The sequence below is a fragment of the Acanthopagrus latus genome, chromosome 23, assembly GCF_904848185.1.
Source record: "Acanthopagrus latus isolate v.2019 chromosome 23, fAcaLat1.1, whole genome shotgun sequence".
Classification (NCBI taxonomy): domain Eukaryota; kingdom Metazoa; phylum Chordata; class Actinopteri; order Spariformes; family Sparidae; genus Acanthopagrus; species Acanthopagrus latus.
This window is the reverse complement of record NC_051061.1, coordinates 24,535,406-24,551,192: the sequence shown is the minus strand read 5'-3', so window position 1 is coordinate 24,551,192 and position 15,787 is coordinate 24,535,406. Positions and strand designations below refer to the sequence as shown.

The 15,787-nt window shown below is 45.3% G+C and overlaps 2 protein-coding genes and 1 long non-coding RNA gene across 5 annotated transcripts; 2 read left to right on the top strand and 1 right to left on the bottom strand.

Annotated features, from left to right (window-relative positions):
• Nucleotides 1-1,061: 1,061 nt before the first annotated feature.
• On the top strand, nt 1,062-6,803 carry ube2m (ubiquitin conjugating enzyme E2 M). Its single transcript, XM_037090060.1, has 6 exons — nt 1,062-1,377; nt 2,215-2,309; nt 2,523-2,561; nt 2,751-2,854; nt 4,547-4,610; nt 5,325-6,803. Exons 1-6 carry the CDS (start codon nt 1,263-1,265, stop codon nt 5,463-5,465), a joined length of 558 nt encoding a protein of 185 aa, XP_036945955.1. The 5' UTR covers nt 1,062-1,262; the 3' UTR covers nt 5,466-6,803.
• A 374-nt stretch (nt 6,804-7,177) lies between these two features.
• LOC119014669 (E3 ubiquitin-protein ligase TRIM58-like) lies at nt 7,178-12,928 on the bottom strand. 3 transcript variants are annotated; one of them, XM_037090057.1, is made up of 12 exons: nt 12,812-12,928; nt 12,024-12,147; nt 11,110-11,559; nt 10,823-10,927; nt 10,629-10,724; nt 10,311-10,544; nt 10,046-10,223; nt 9,854-9,943; nt 9,714-9,767; nt 8,648-8,823; nt 8,416-8,571; nt 7,178-7,925 (listed from the first exon to the last, which is right to left on the bottom strand). In XM_037090057.1, the coding sequence occupies exons 2-12, from the start codon at nt 12,141-12,143 to the stop codon at nt 7,719-7,721; spliced, it is 1,866 nt and encodes a 621-aa protein (XP_036945952.1). In that variant the 5' UTR covers nt 12,144-12,147; nt 12,812-12,928; the 3' UTR covers nt 7,178-7,718. The 3 variants fall into 3 exon arrangements, with proteins under 3 accessions (XP_036945952.1, XP_036945950.1, XP_036945951.1); XM_037090055.1 differs by having other exon boundaries at nt 12,024-12,150; nt 12,812-12,919; XM_037090056.1 differs by lacking the exon at nt 12,812-12,928 and adding an exon at nt 12,498-12,632 and having other exon boundaries at nt 12,024-12,150.
• On the top strand, nt 12,031-13,006 carry LOC119014673. The gene is made up of 3 exons (XR_005073034.1): nt 12,031-12,171; nt 12,493-12,757; nt 12,880-13,006. It is a non-coding gene; the product is annotated as an uncharacterized LOC119014673 (long non-coding RNA).
• Nucleotides 13,007-15,787: the final 2,781 nt, after the last annotated feature.

Genomic DNA, 15,787 nt, shown 5'->3' with positions numbered 1-15,787 from the left:
TCAGTATGAATTCTGTCATGTCAGACTTCTTGAGATAGCTACTGAAGCTAGCATGCAACAGCTGCTAACTGCTCACTGCACCGCTAAATGAGGCAATTAGCTAAAGGCTGCTACAGCTAGCGGTCCTCTTGTCTTTACGATAGCTGCATTCAGAAGGCGACCGGTTCTGATAATTCTGCATCTGTAAAAAAAAACAAAAAAAAACATGAATTTAATATTTTCTGGCGGGTCTACTTTTCAGTTTTTTCAGTTTGTCGTTTTTTAACTAAATACGAGATGTGACAGACGTGAAACAATAAAAATACATTTTCTGGTATTTCATATTAAAGACGTACTATGTAACTTTATTTAGCAACAATTTTGGTCAACTATATTTCTATAATCTTGACCTGTAGGACTTTAGCTGTGACCTCACGTTAACTAAAAATACACTCTTTTGTATAAATATGTAAACATATGTTTTAAAGTTGTGTTCACTTTAAGGGTGTTAAAGGTGCGGTCTGTAACTTCTCATAGACTGCACCTTTAAAACATCCTTACAACAACACCACTGAGAGCCTACTGAGGTATACTATCGTCATATCGCCTTCATGTGAACCTCATGTTACTGCAGCTGTGACTTACAGAACATACCCGAGTACTTTCACACGTAACGTTACAGATGAGACGGACTGAGCAGCTGTGACAGACGCAGACACGATGACACTGATTATCCTCAATAAAAAACTGTAACTGAAGGAACGTTTTCAGTTCAGGACTTTGACACTTCTATCATTACTGATGAGAAATTAATTACTATGGCCCTGATGCAGGATGTAATCTGTAGAGTAACTAGTAACTGAAGGAATCAAGTAGATGTAGAGGAGTAAAAAGCACAATATCTGCCTCAAAAATGTAAAAAAGTAAAAGTACCTCAAAGTTTTACACAAGCACAGTACATGAGTAAATGTACTTAGTTACATTTAATATCTGATACTTTCACTGAGGGGGGTGTCTGGCTGTGCGGTGCGGTGCGGGCTCCCTCCCCTCTCTCCTCCCCCCTCCTCCCCCTGCTCTGCCCGGCCTCTCTGCTAGCTAACAGGCTAGGCTAGCTCGGCGGCTAGCATCTCTCCTCAGTGTAATTAGTTGAGACGCACCGGCTCCATCAACATCACGGTGCTGTTCGGACTGAAGTGACTCTCTTTAGAATTCCCCCGGCACCGACAGACCGCGCACACCGAAGGGACGCAGAGTTTAGGCATCACTTTATCAAATCACTGAAGATGATTAAGCTTTTTTCCCTGAAGCAGCAGAAGAAAGACGAGGAATCTGCTGGAGGAAACAGAACAGGAGCCGGGGGTAAAAAAGCCAGCGCGGCCCAGCTCCGAATACAGAAAGGTAGGCTAGTCAACAGCACCAGTACCGGGTTAGCTGGACCTGGCTGCCGGGCTGACTGGTCACCTCTAAACCACAGGGTACCAGGACGCCCCGGCAGAGACCAGGATCTAGAAACACAATGAAGAAAAGCGGGCTGTTATTATAACTCAGGCCAGCAGCTAGCACGCTAACTTTAGCCTGAAGTGGTGTTAGCTAACCGCGGCTAGCTTGTTCTATATTTGAAAACAAAACGCAGACAGCCAGTCAGAAGCTAGCCCGTATCAGATCGTTCCAGGCTAACATGTTAGCACACAGCTAACACTTAACAACACCAAATCCGGAACAGATCTCACAACACTTGCTAGCTCACACTTTACAGCAGCAACACATCGTAACGTTTCTTTAGGTAGATTTTTTCAGGCTAGTTAGCTCACAGCAGACAGCGTTTAACTAGCTAACTTGCTGTGTCAGCTCTCTGTTTATGTGTCCACAGGCTGACTAACTCCTTCTGTACCTGTGGTTACATTTCACTGAGGTCAAGACGTGTTTGACTGGCAGCTAACGAGCTAGTTTCTGTGTGATCAAACTTTCCATCAGTCAGATTTCAGCTTGTTAATAAACACCGAACCACTGTAAGTGACGTCAAAACACGACCAGACCAACTTCCTGATGAAGCAGCTGTCTGTCACACACCTGTGAAGAAACACCTGCGAACACACACACACACACACACACACACACACACACACACACACACACACACGACAGATCTGACAGCTTCTCCTCAGACTGTCACACACCTGCTCAGGTGTTTCAGCTGTGTCATCCAGGTGGACGTGTTTCCTGTTTGTGTTTCAGACATCAATGAGCTGAACCTGCCAAAGACATGTGAGATCAACTTCCCCGACGACGATGACCTCCTCAACTTCAGACTCATCATCTCACCAGACGAGGTGTGTGTGTGTGTGTGTGTGTGTGTGTGTGTCAGTGTGATATGATGATAAATGTGTCAATATGCAGGTGATAGTTTAGTAATAACTGTACGAATAATGATGTGATCTGAAAAGAAACTCTTAAAAGATTTGAAGTATTAACCACTGAGATGCAGTGAGGTACAAGTACACAGATGAAGTTGAGTGTGTAAGATGTGTGTGTTTGTCTCACAGGGCTTTTACAAAGGAGGAAAGTTTGTCTTCAGCTTTAAGGTGAGAAACACCTGGAGACACCTAGAGACACCTGGTGTCCTCCTGTCACACACAGTACACACACAGTACACAAACAGTACACAGTACACACACAGTGGTGTACATGGACTCTAATGTGGGTTGGCAGGATCTTCATGATCTGATCTGTTTTCACTCTTCAGTTCTGTTGTTCTGTTGGTTCTGGTTCAGGTAGGACAGGGTTACCCCCACGACCCCCCCAAGGTGAAGTGTGAGACGATGGTGTATCATCCCAACATCGACCTGGAAGGAAACGTCTGCCTAAATATCTTAAGGTCAGTTCACGTTCACCTCCACGTCACCAGCTGCAGTTTGACTGGTCAGAACTTAAGGTCCACTATCTGGTTCTGGGCGTGTAAAGTGTCCTCCACCTGTCACACCATGTGCTCTGTCACTGTCAGGTTATCTGGTTACCTGTGTGAGAGTGTGACAGCAGGTGAAGTCTCTCTTATTAAAGCAGCAACAGTGAACTGAGGGTTAGTGGACTCTGTCGCCCCATGTGGAGGAACACAGAACTACAGCAGAGCTGCTTGACAACAACAGGAAGTGTTCTGACCGTAGCCCCGACATCAGGCTCCAGTTCCATCATGAGATCCCGAAATGATACCACATATCCTTGCAGATAAATCTTGCTATCTTGTCGGTGATGGGATTTTTACGAGCTGCTGGCAAGGCGCCTGCTGAAGCTGAGTGTGCTGCAGTCAGACGAGGTTGTACACTCACCTGCTAATGTTAGCTTATGAGGTTGTAAGCTAGCAGGTGAGTCTGCAGATTTGTCGTCGTTGTAGAGTACAACAGCTGCTTTGTACAAATTCGACAAACAGTTCTGTTAGTTAATTTTCCATCTACGGTGTAGAACCCTAAATACTTCCATACACTACTTCTCAGATGCTTTGGTTTTGTGATTTTCCGCTCAGGACAGCTTTTCTCGCTAGTATCCTCCATTTTTGTAGCAAACAACATAATGTTACTAGCTGAATTGACAGGTCAAGGGTCAACAGGCCGTGCAATAGGTCCAACTGATTTGGAGCGCCCTCTGCTGGATCACAAGGCAAACAACTTCAAACAGTCTGTTGCACTTATTGACTGTACATTTTGATTCAGAGCAGATCATTACATTCGAATAAGAACTTTTCCCCCCACTTTCGAACGAATATTCGAATTCTGAATAAAAAGTGACAGCCCTAGCAGGGACTGAATTGCTCATGAGCTACTGTACAACAAAAAAATGAACAGAAACAGTCAGTCTACTTGTTCGTGTCATATTGAGGCTTAAACTAAGACTGTTTTATGACCAGTTAAAAACTGTTTATAGTACATTTGTTTAACAGTAATACATAAAAATAATCAGGAACTATTCTGGTAATTGTTTAATCCGTCTGAGTCAGAACTTCACAAGGGAAAAAGTCAACATGATGAAAACCGTTGTTAGCTGCAGCTAACGATGTGTCAGAACTGCACAAATAAATATTAAGACAGTAATATTTATAACATTAATAATAGATATGTGGTAATATTGTGTAAATAATAATAGTTAATTGTTTCTGTTTCTTGCTGTAAAGTAGCAGGTGGCAGTAATGCACCTTAGCTGTTAGCTTGTGTGGCTGCTGCTCCTCGTCCCTGCACTTGTATAATAAATGTTATCAATTTGCTAAAATGCACTCTAAACAAAGTAAAGATGAATTTGACTGAGAAGATTTCTTCCCCCCAAATTTCTTTATATATTAAGATAAAATTGTTCTCATGAATTCCTTACACCACGACAATCGTCTGGTGAAGATCTGATGTCAGGACGGCATTTAAGTCTAACATGAATCTAAATCACGTCCAGTTTATTCTTTATGGAAGGTATAAATTAACAATTCTTCCATTCACCATGTGTTGAAAACATCTTTCCGTCCTGGTGAAACAGTTCACATGACGCCATGTTGTCTTTGTCTGTAACTCTGTCTGTTGTGTCTCCACAGAGAGGACTGGAAGCCTGTGCTGACAATAAACTCCATCATCTACGGTCTACAGTATCTATTTCTAGTGAGTTTCCTTCAGTTCTTCACTCGTCTACACTGCTGACAAAACTACTGAAACACAAAACATCTGAACTCAGTTTCCTCTTCTGCTTCAGTCACATCACACTGTAGATCTGACAGGGCCCATCAACTTGTACCTCTGTAGCTAACAGTTAGCATCTCTCTGGTTCCTCTGTGGGATCATTGAACTGGGTTCTGATCCGTCCAGGTTCTGTTGATCCAGATAATCTCCACAGATGAACTCCACTCTGTGATGTGTGAAGCTACATTAACTGTGTAGCAGTAAGAAGCTAATGTTAGGCTACAGACAGACGACATCACGGTCACATGACTGAAACGTCTCCACCACTAAGAGTCTTACTGCACAATTTCTATCCAGGTTTTCTATAAACTGATCAGTGTACAAGTTGTAAAGTCAGAGTTGGAACAGTGTGGAACTAAAGTGGCCTGTAAAGACGGACTAGTGAGTAGATGAGTCTCCGTGTTGCTGTGAGGACGTTTAATGTCCCCGACAACCTCTGTAGTCTCATTCAGACACTTGTTAGCAACCGCTAACTGTTGTTAGCACATGAAGAGCTTGAGAATCAAATTGTGGGAATCATTTGTAGCTGCCGCAGCTAGATGTCAGTAATATGAACACTTCTGCCTCCTGCAGGTAACATGTGATTCATTTGTTAATGTGACTCCCCCGTGTCCTCCCCCATCCTCCCCCCTGCAGGAGCCGAACCCTGAGGACCCGTTGAACAAGGAGGCGGCAGAAGTCCTCCAAACAAACCGGCGGCTCTTCGAGCAGAACGTCCAGCGCTCTCTGAGGGGCGGATACGTGGGCGCCACCTACTTCGAGAGGTGTCTTAAATAACTCGGCGTCCGACCATTCTCCAAACTCCCCCAGCCCTCCCCCTACACTCCTCACCTCCTCCTCCCCCTCTGCCTCACCTCCTCCTCCTCAGTCCTGCTCGTTGGCAGCAGCAGGAGCTGCGGTGACAGAAAGCAGCACGCCAGAAGACGCTTTTCTGTTTCAAAACAAAAGAAGACGAAGAAACCCCTCCTCCTCCTCCTCCTCCTCCTCCTCCTCCTCCTCCCTCCGTCTCCCCCTCCTCTCCCTTCCTCCCATAATTCTGTTTTACTTCCAAGACGCAGCATTCAGCCGTTTACACACCACAGGGGGACGCCGACACACACACACACACACACACAAACACACACACAGGAACTGGACTTGAAAAGATGGCTGTCAGTGATTGGCGGCCAGGGGGAGGGAGGGGAGGGTGGTCTGTGAATGTTGCCCGGGTGAGTTGGTGATTCAGAGAACGCCACAACACTGACGACGACGACGATGATGATGATGATGATGACGACACCCACATGATTTTATTTTATTTTTTTATGTTGTACGTGGCGAACACACCTGACAGGTGGTCAGAAGGACACGCCCCCTCCCTCTCACCACCATGTGTCTGTTCGTCAGCCGGCAGCAAACTCCAAACTCACAGACGGCGTTCTTCACCAGCAGCCGTTCACCCGCCAGCGTTCTGTGCACGGTGCACAGAAATCACTACGCCAGGAAGTAGTTCCAGCACACTCCTCCCCTAAAACTACAAATGATCATCAATCAGCGAGCGGCGACTCCACAGCTGTAGGAGTCCAACCAGAAAAACATTGACAAGATGGTGGGGAGGGGCTTGTGATCTGATAAGGGAGGGGTCAGTCGATGTGGGAGGAGCTAATCACTGCAGGCGGAGCTGTGATGCGCCTTAAAACGCCCGTTGAGACAAAGCGTTTCTGAAGGCGATCTGTGGAGCGTTCAGCTGGATATATCATGTCTAGTGAGGGGGAGTGGTCAGTATGAGTGGGAGGGGCTTTTATGGGTGACAGTGGGAGGGGCTTCCAAGTCACAATACCTTCAGGTACGCCTTAAAAAGTTTCTTAAAACAAGCCGGTAGTTTTCAGCCTGCAATTACTCAGCAACTGTAGATGTAATTATGTCAGCATATGAGGGCGGGGCTTCTGAGTACGGGGGCGGGGCTTCTGAGCTGCAGTGGAAGCAGGTTTGCCTTAAAAAAGCAAAAGATGATGTCAGTGCTGCATCTTAAAATGTCGGTCGGTGTAGGAGTTAATCAGCTGGTCACATGACTGATGAGCTGCAGGTGAGACAGGTGGAGGTGAACACGTTTGACATTCAGCTGTCATGACGTCTGTTGGCTCGTTGAACCTGCTGCGATGATGAGTTTGGAGTTTGCTGCTGATCTCACACACACACACTCAGCGTCAAGGGGCGGGGCGTCGTGTCGGATGGGCGGGGCTAGTGTCAGAAGGGGTGGGATCAGTGTGTTTGTGTAAAGGAGGGGGGTGGGTGGGGTTTATTTGGGGGGGCTTTGTTTTCATTTTGGTGGGTGGGAGGGTTGTTGTGGGCGGGGCTTAAAATGTTAACGATTCTATTGTGTATATTGAAACCCCAGCTGTTCACATTGACTGCAATATGATTTATGTTAAATAAAATATGAACTTGAATGATTATAACTGTGGAGACGTCACTTTAACACACACACACACAGTTAAAATGAGTCATGATGTTTGTCTTGATTTAACAGTTTATTTTATTTAACATATACAAAAACGTTCATACAGGTGATCAGGTGTCGTTGGTGGCTCCTTGTGATTGGCTGACAGGTGAGGTGGGCGGAGACAGGAAGTAAAACTTCAAAAAGGACATTTCTGTGTTGATGTTACGATTCTGGTTAAAACACATTATTTCGTCACATTTTCATGTTTTCCAAAGCACACAAATCTCACTGATTATATTTATTTATTCACTGACTCGATGGACTCTGAGTTCTGTGCTGCGCTCAGCAGAACCTGGTTGACCCGGTTCAGTCACTGCTGCCACAGTCTGGATGAGCAGAAACCAAAGTCCAGCCTGTAAAATGTCAGCAGTGAACGTGCATCTTGTTGTTCCTGCAGCGGGAAAACATCCCGTTAAACCTGAATGTTGAAACAACGCGGAACAGTCAAGTCGCTCTGTCACGGTGACATCATCAGACGCCTCCACAGTCAACCAGTGCTCCTCCCTCAGGTCTCGACCCCCTTTCTCCTGGTCTCTGTCCCTCGTCCCTCAGGCCAGCTGATGCTGGGTGGTCATGAGGACCAGCGGGACCTCTTTGTCTGCGGTGCCGAGCAGAGGAAACATCCTCTCTGTGAACTCAGAGGTTCCAGTGAAGCTGTAGATCTCCGAGCCCGACTTCACGTTATAGAAGGACACCTGACCTTCGTCCATGTCCAGGAACACGCCCACCTGACGCAGCTTCAGAGGACTCTTCACCTGCAACGTACACGCACACACACACACACACACACACAGTTATTCAGGTGATTCCAGGTTAATGTGATCAACGGAAGAAGGAAACAGAACTGAAGAGAAGCAATGACGGATAAAAAATATCCATCTTATCTTTGTTATAAAATATTATCATGAATGTTCAAATCACAAATCTTATATCTTATCTTATATTTTAAAATGTTCTGACTATCTCAAAGATTTTAATTAATTTTTTTGAAATTATTTTCTAACTTTTCATCTTATTCTCTGACAGAAGCTGACCACAGACTGAATGACCTCTGTTCACAACATAATACATTATAATATAATATAATATAATATAATATAATATAATATAATATAATATAATATAATATAATATAATATAATATTAATATAATACAATATTGATATAATATAATCTAATATAATTTAATGTAATACATTATAATCTAATATAATACACTCTAATCTAATCTAATGTAAAGCAGACCTTGGTCAGAGGTGGGGCTGTGAGCGCCCGCAGGTGGCTGCTGCTCCACCAGAGGGCGTAGTATCCGTTGGGGGGGCTCATGTCGAACAGTCCTTTCCTCTGAGCCGACTCACTGACCACGCCCAGCTTCCAGTCCTTACTCTCTCCAACAAACACCTGCACAGGTGGAAACAGAGAGTTAGATGTCACACCTGGTCCTGGATCCGTGTCACCTGAGCGTCCTGAGTCTGACCTCCCAGTAGTGTCTCCCGGTGCTGAAGCCCTCTTTAGCGATGACGCAGGACCAGACGTCGAAGCGCTGCTGACTGTTTCTGTAGAACTGCAGCTTCTCTCCTCTCTTCACCTGCTTCCGGTCCTCAGACAGGATCAGGAACGGATACGCCGTCACCGGGTTCAGAACCACATCCTCTGGAGACAACAAGGTCACGGCAGGTGAGACATTAACAACGTGTGGCGCCAACAAACCAACTGTCATCGCTAGGGGTGGGAACTGAGCTCAGGTTCCGACTCAGAACCGGCTCCAACGGACCAATTCTATCAGAATTATTGATTCTTTTTAACGGTTCTCTCATTTCCCTGCACAAGGTTTTCTGTTTTTTTCTGAAATTTTGCATTGCGGTACGTTTGCGTCACACTCTCTGCGATGACTCAGACCTTCAGGTGCGAGGCAGCATCGTGGAGAGGAGACGATCTAAAGCCCGGCTGCATTTCACCAAACAAGATGAGAATTCTGCCGCGTGTAATCAGTGCAGTGCTGTAATATCATGTACCATGCTGACACATCTGTCTACCCAGCATGAATGTCATGTGTTCGCCCTCCTGCGTACGAGTGCTAAGTTAGCAGGTATCAACTCCCACCCCGAGTCATCACACACTGAGTTAAAAACAAATCTGCTGCCAGTCGAGAAAGAGTAACATTTGACCAGAGGGGGCGCCATGTTCCCTAAAGGGTTTTTTGTCTGTATGGTGGCTTTGTGGGGACATTTCAGACTGCCAGACTCAGCTGACTGCTAACATAATATTAGCTTATATGTTGTTAGAGCAGATTGCTAATGTTAGCAGGCTTAGATGCAATTAGCATTTAGCTCAAGCTGCAGCTAGTTTTAATACATCTGGACTAAACAACACTGAGCAGTTACGATACTTTGTTTTCTTTTTCTTTAGAGTGTGCGCTCAGCTTTGAGCAATGCTAACCTGTTAGCATACTAGAGTGCTAACCCAATACTCAGTCACTTTAACTGTGTACTTTCTAATAAATCAAGATGAAATGATAGGTTGTAACAACAGTGAGTTCTGACCCATGTAGACCCGGGCCTTCTTGTGTCCTGTGACCTGTTTGTTCCTCTTCAGATCTGCAGGGAGACAGGAAACAGTCAGTCATGCTTTCACAGTAAAAGTTGGTGTTATTGGTGTTCTGTGACGGCGGATCATCACCGACCTCTCAGAGACCACTGACTCTTCCTCAGACTGGCGCTGCTCGCCCTCAGACTCATCATGCTCTCTGCCGCCATCAGGTCACCAGACGAGACTGAAACATACGACGCAGGTCGGTGTTTGTGTTTCATGTCATAACTGGAATATTTTATAGTTTCTACAAATTGCTCTTGTGGTTTGATGGTCTGTGACTCACAGGAGCCTCTGGACCCTCGGGACCGGACCTCCCCCATCCTGATGTCGTCCATCTTGTCCTTCACCTCGGACAGAGCACTCTTCACCTCCCCCAGCTGGAAGTGGAGGGAGAACTCCTCGTCGTCGTCCATCTCGTTCTGCTGATCCTCCGCCAGAGGAGCTGTGGCCTCCTCATAACTCTGAGGGGGGAGGGGTCAGAGGTCATGCTAACAGACTGATGCTAAGCTAACAGTCATTCTCACCAGGTGATGACAGAGTGCTCTCACCTGCAGGAAGCCGATGTGATCCTGACTGATAGCCTGGAGCTCCAACGTGGCCCTCCTGTCTGTCAGCAGGCTAAGCTCCTCCTCCAGACGGGTCACAAGCCCCTCCCCCTTTGACATCACTGCGTCCAGCTGGTTCTCGATCCCGCCCACCACCTGAGACCGGATCCTGTCCAACGAGCTGGACACCTGGTCCAGGAGCTGCTCCACCTCACCTCGCTCTCCGTCTGCGTAGGTCTGAAGAGAAACAGGAAGTGACGGTTCAAAATATCTGTTGTTGTTTTAAATAACGTACAGGATGGAGAGAGAAAGATGTCTGACTTTGACGCTGTCCAGTTTCCTCTTCAGCTGAGTCACGTGAATCTCTCTCTCCTTGATCCGGTTCAGGACCTCCTGCTCCGTCCTCGCTACCTGTTTCTGAGCACACAGGTGAGCAGAGTTGCTGTTATTGGCTGAGCTGGTTGTCACATGAGGACGACTCATCATCACAGTAACAACAACACTTCCTCCTCTACCTGTTTGCTGAGCCGCTCAGTTTGGACTGAGACGGTTTTGTGTGTTCGGTGTTCCTCCAGGACACAGATGGCACAGATGCAGCGCTGACATGTCCGACAGTACACCTGGACAAGTGAACACATCAGGAGATCATCAGGAGAAAAACTCAAGTAAAATACAAGAACCTCAGAAGTACCTGAGTGAATGTACTTAGTTACACTCATCACAGTGGATTACTTCTCAGGGTTGATATTGGTATTGATCACCTGATCAGCACTGATCAGTCACAGTGTGTGTTTCCTCTCACCTCCAGCAGGCGGCGGTGTGCGGTGCAGGTCCGGCCCCTGAGGGCCTCCTGGGGGTCCATCAGCGGGTGTTTGGCGTAGAAGGGCGTGGTCTCATGTGGCTTCACGTGCTCGGCGCAGTAGGCGGCGGTGCAGGTGAGACAGGAGCTGACGGCCGGCTGCTTCACACCTGTGCACACGTCACACCACACCACCTCCTCACCGGATGCCGTCACAAATGGGTTGGTGCTGCCCGGGTCTGTGCCCGTCGTCACGGCGCCAGTCAGCGATGCCGTCTCGCCGTTCCTGACCGGCGCTGATAACCCAGCAGCGCCATAACGAGCCACTTTATATTTATCTGCTATCAGAGCGAAGACTTTGTTGACGCTGAGACGAGGACGTTCCTCAAACTGACGCTTACACAGAGGACACGTGCAGACAGGACTGGACGCCCAGTAACCCCCGATACAGGCCTGAGAGGAGGAGGAGGAGGAGGAGGAGGAGGAGGAGGAGGAGGAGGAGGAGGAGGAGGAGGAGGAGGAGGAGGAGGAGACGGGGAGGAGGAGGAGGAGGAGGAGGAGAGGGGAGGAGACGGGGAGGAGGAGGAGGAGGAGGAGGAGAGGGGAGGAGACGGGGAGGAGGAGGAGGAGGAGGAGAGGGGAGGAGAGGGGAGGAGGAGGAGGAGGAGGAGACGGGGGTTCAGTAAAGAGGTTCTGTGTGGAGGATTCAGAAGTGCTGCACTGAGGCCTCCATGTTTGTATGGTAGCCCAGAATGGACAAACCCAACTCTGAGTCTACAGAGAGGCTGTCATGTTTCTGGTGTTCTGTCCGGTCCAGTCTACATCGGCACTGCTAGAGGCACTTAATCCTACACACTGGACCTTTAAAGGAACAGTTCACCTGTTCATCATCTCCTCCATGTTGATATGAAGTTTACCTGGCAGAAGTTGTGTCCGCAGGGTGTGGAGACGGGCTCGTCGAACAGATCCAGGCAGATGGAGCAGGTTAACTCCTGCTCTGAGAACAGATCCGGAGCCGCTGCCTCCGCCATCGTCATGCTGCTGCTGGGGAAGACACAGCTGAGTGTTAGCGCCGCTGTGCTAACTGTTAGCGCCGCTGTGCTAACCGTTAGCTGTTTTTTTAAAATTTCTGGTTTGATCTGCTCCAGTTTTTATTTAAAATAATTAATCCCACAAATTATTTTCTTTCGTGTTCTTTGTTTTTGTTTATTTATGAGAAACAAAAGTAAGAAAAATAAATAACTTTGGTAAATAAATAAAAACATTAGACACATTTAAAATGAAAAAATAATAAAATTGAATGTGTGTTACATTTATTCTTAAAATCAGATTTAGTGGATTTAATGATGTTTTTATTTCTGTATTGTTTTTTGCTCCTCTCTGCAGAGTACCTGTGGATGTAATAGATTACTTTTAACTGAAGAACACTTAAACAGCTGCAGCTCGTCGCTTCTGAACACAAACTTTGTTCTCACGCAGAAATAAAAACATGAATCTGAAGTTTGGTGACGTCATCGAGGATCCTGCAGGTAAAACTGGAGCAGAGATCCAGTCCGACCACATTCCACTGAGTCAGAACTGAACTCCAACACACAAACTGACTCAACTGAGACAGAAATAACAAACAGCAGCCATCAACGCACACACACAGGTAACACACACACACACACACACACACACAGTGTACAGGTGTGCTGTTCTCTACCTGGCTGCAGCTTCTTCTCAGTGTTTGTGTCTCTCATGAAGCTGATAACTACCTGCTGCTCTGAACAGGTGTGACCAGGAGGACAGGGGGCGTGGCCAACTCACCTGTATGTCAGGTGTGTTCAGTGTTACCTGTTCTCCTCCAGGAACAGGAGATTTTTAACATTCATGCAAACGGAGGATCGAAACGAACGAACATTTAGTGAATGAACGTTGAAAAAATCAGCAGAGAAAATAAAATGAACGTCGACAGTAATTAAATTAAAAGATGTTATTTTGTATTAAACAGTTTTATTTACTTTCCTTTGAAGTTTTCTACTTTATTTATTATCTTCTTATTTCTTTGCAGTAGTTCCTGCTGTATTCACCTGAACGTACTGGTTCGTGTTCTGGTTCTGCTCACACTGAGACACCTGGACTCCAGCAGGTTTAGATGAGTTGTAGTTTCATAGTTTTAATCATATTTCTCTTTTTACTGAAACACGTTGAACACATTAGATTTGAAGTGGTGAACGTGGACGTGAACTGTGACGCAGGACGTCTGTGTGTTTGATTCAGCACCGATATTTGTTCTTTTATTGAAAACGTAATAAATCAATCTCAACTAAAGTTTTAGCTGAAGTTCTGATCGCTCACTGAGCCGGATGTCGGTCTCGGTACCAGAGGGAGCCTGGTGCTGGTGTGAGCAGAACTGAGATGAGGTGAAGACGGGTTTCTGTCTTCAGAGAGAACCGGAGCAGAGACTTCTGTCAACGGCTGTGTGCGAGCTAACGTTAGCCTCGAGGGCTACAACGGTTACTGTTGCCTGGCAACACCCGTCAGCTGCTCCAGGAGGCCTCTCTCATTGGTTGTTGAGGTCCGACTCATGTGATCGTCCAGGTGTTAACAGTAACAACCACAGTCCTCCTCCAGATGTGGAGGGACGGATCAGGACCGGATCCTGCAGCGCGAGCCAGGCGTTATGCTAAGCTAGGCTAACTGTCTGTCTGAACGTTTCTCTGACAACTCTGGAACTTTTCCTCCAACACTTTCTCCAGTTTTGTTTTTTCCATGTTATAATACGTTTTTCTCTTGAATCGACCACATTTCTGTCACGTCTGTCAACAGTCTGTCATTTTAAAGATATTAATGTCGTCCAACATCTGCCAGTTGATCGTCTCCACGTTCTGAAGTTTAAACCACAATAATTTATCAAACCAAAATTTAAACCCTTCCAGCAGCTTAAAACTAAAATGATTCAAAGTTAAGTGTGAAAATAAATCTGAGCCCTGAAATGAATCTTATTTATCTCATCGATCTTTAACATGATCAACGATTTACATGTCAGGAGACGTGAAGCCGCTCAATACTTTGTTAAAGTACAGAGTTGATAAAAAACATTTATTTAATGTTGTTGTGAAATGTTCTGTGATTTTGCATTATTTATGTAAATTAACAAAACTTTATTAAAACTACAGAAACAGATTCATCTGTTAACTGTCAATCATCTTATTTAACTTCATAAATATGATCACAGTTTTAAACCTCAGTGTTTGTTTAGGATTTTCTTCTTCAGATTTAGTAGAAGTGAAAGAAGGAAAAAGTATTTTTATGCAAAAACACAAATTTTGTCACACTTTTAAATGATTTCACGTGACAAATGTTAAATCAGATTCCATTGTTCCCAGTATTGATGCTAAGCTAGGCTAACACACCACCTTCACTCACAGTAAAGATATTAATGTCGGCTCACAACAAACCAGAAACCACAACAGACGACAAGTGCCATCGTGATGAAGGCGTGGTGCGTTCACTGACCACAGCAGGTCCCTGAATGTCTCACAGTGTCAACATCAGCCTCAGACGGGCGCTCGCTCTCATCAGATTCTAGAATAAATCTGCGTTCTGAAGGAAACACGACGCTGAGCCTCAACCACAGAGTCTGACACAGTCTCTGATGTGTGATGGAGGCACAGGTCACAGATTACAGATTACAGATTACAGATTACAGATTACATGTTCATGGAAAAAGACAGATTCATCTTCAATCAAAGTCAAATATGTCCAGAGTCTGAACTCTGTTCTCTGTGTGCAGGTGAGCGGAGAGTTTCTTACCTGGCGTCTCTGAGCGTCGACGTGTTTCTGTCACTGATCCTGAAACTCAGGTTGCTGTCATCAGTGGGCGGAGCCTCAGCCATGAATGACAGGCAGGTGCAGGATGCTGTCAGGTGAGTTTTAGAGGTGGAGTCACTACATGTTTACATCCACCTGTTGTTAACCTGCTGCAGCGCCACCTGCTGGTGGTTCATACACTCATATTTCATCTCTATCATCAAAGTTCGTTATTCTTTATTTCATATAAACTTTATTTACATTATTATTCTTTTCTTAAATAAAAACTTTATGCGCAGTCTTTTATTTTGTTTCTTGTTTTTATATTTTATTATTCAAACTTCACATTTTATCCAGAAGTTTTTTTTTTACTTTACAATAATATATTTAACACACAATCTCTCGCTGATGTTAAACTCAAATAATCACATCAGGTACAAACTGCACGACGCTACGCATGAAATAATGTTTTACTTTGTTGAGTCTGAATTATGAATCAAAGTTCTGATTATTATTAATTATTTCATTTTAAATTCACAACATTAATCTTTATGTGACTGAACAGCAGAGTATGGATCTATTGATTAATGATATTATCTCAGTCAGTATCATGATTGTTGTGTTATACTGAGTCTAAGATCAGAGATAAAGAGTTGACGGTTTCATTTCAGGCCCACTGGGTCAGAATCTGTTCTGTCCAACTGATGATGACATCACAGCTGACACATGATGTAGTTAAATGATTCATGAAGAAGTTCAGTGTTGTTTTTTTTTTTTAAATATCAGCTGAGTTCATCTGTAAAATTTTTACAGATGGATCAAAAGTCCAGTTGACACGGTGCTGATGAACTGGGTCTGTGGTACCGACCGAGTCCCCTGTGTAGCC

Excerpts from the sequence above, each read along its gene's own strand:
- ube2m (XM_037090060.1), top strand. The coding sequence starts at position 1,263 with ATGATTAAGCTTTTTTCCCTGAAGCAGCAGAAGAAAGACGAGGAATCT. Across the intron at positions 2,310-2,522 it reads TCATCATCTCACCAGACGAG|GGCTTTTACAAAGGAGGAAA; the intron begins GTGTGTGTGTGT and ends TTTGTCTCACAG. Across the intron at positions 2,562-2,750 it reads AGTTTGTCTTCAGCTTTAAG|GTAGGACAGGGTTACCCCCA; the intron begins GTGAGAAACACC and ends GTTCTGGTTCAG.
- LOC119014669 (XM_037090057.1), bottom strand. The coding sequence starts at position 12,143 with ATGACGATGGCGGAGGCAGCGGCTCCGGATCTGTTCTCAGAGCAGGAG. Across the intron at positions 9,944-10,045 it reads CCGAGGGTCCAGAGGCTCCT|TCTCGTCTGGTGACCTGATG; the intron begins GTGAGTCACAGA and ends CGTATGTTTCAG. Across the intron at positions 8,824-9,713 it reads GAAGGCCCGGGTCTACATGG|AGGATGTGGTTCTGAACCCG; the intron begins GTCAGAACTCAC and ends TGTTGTCTCCAG.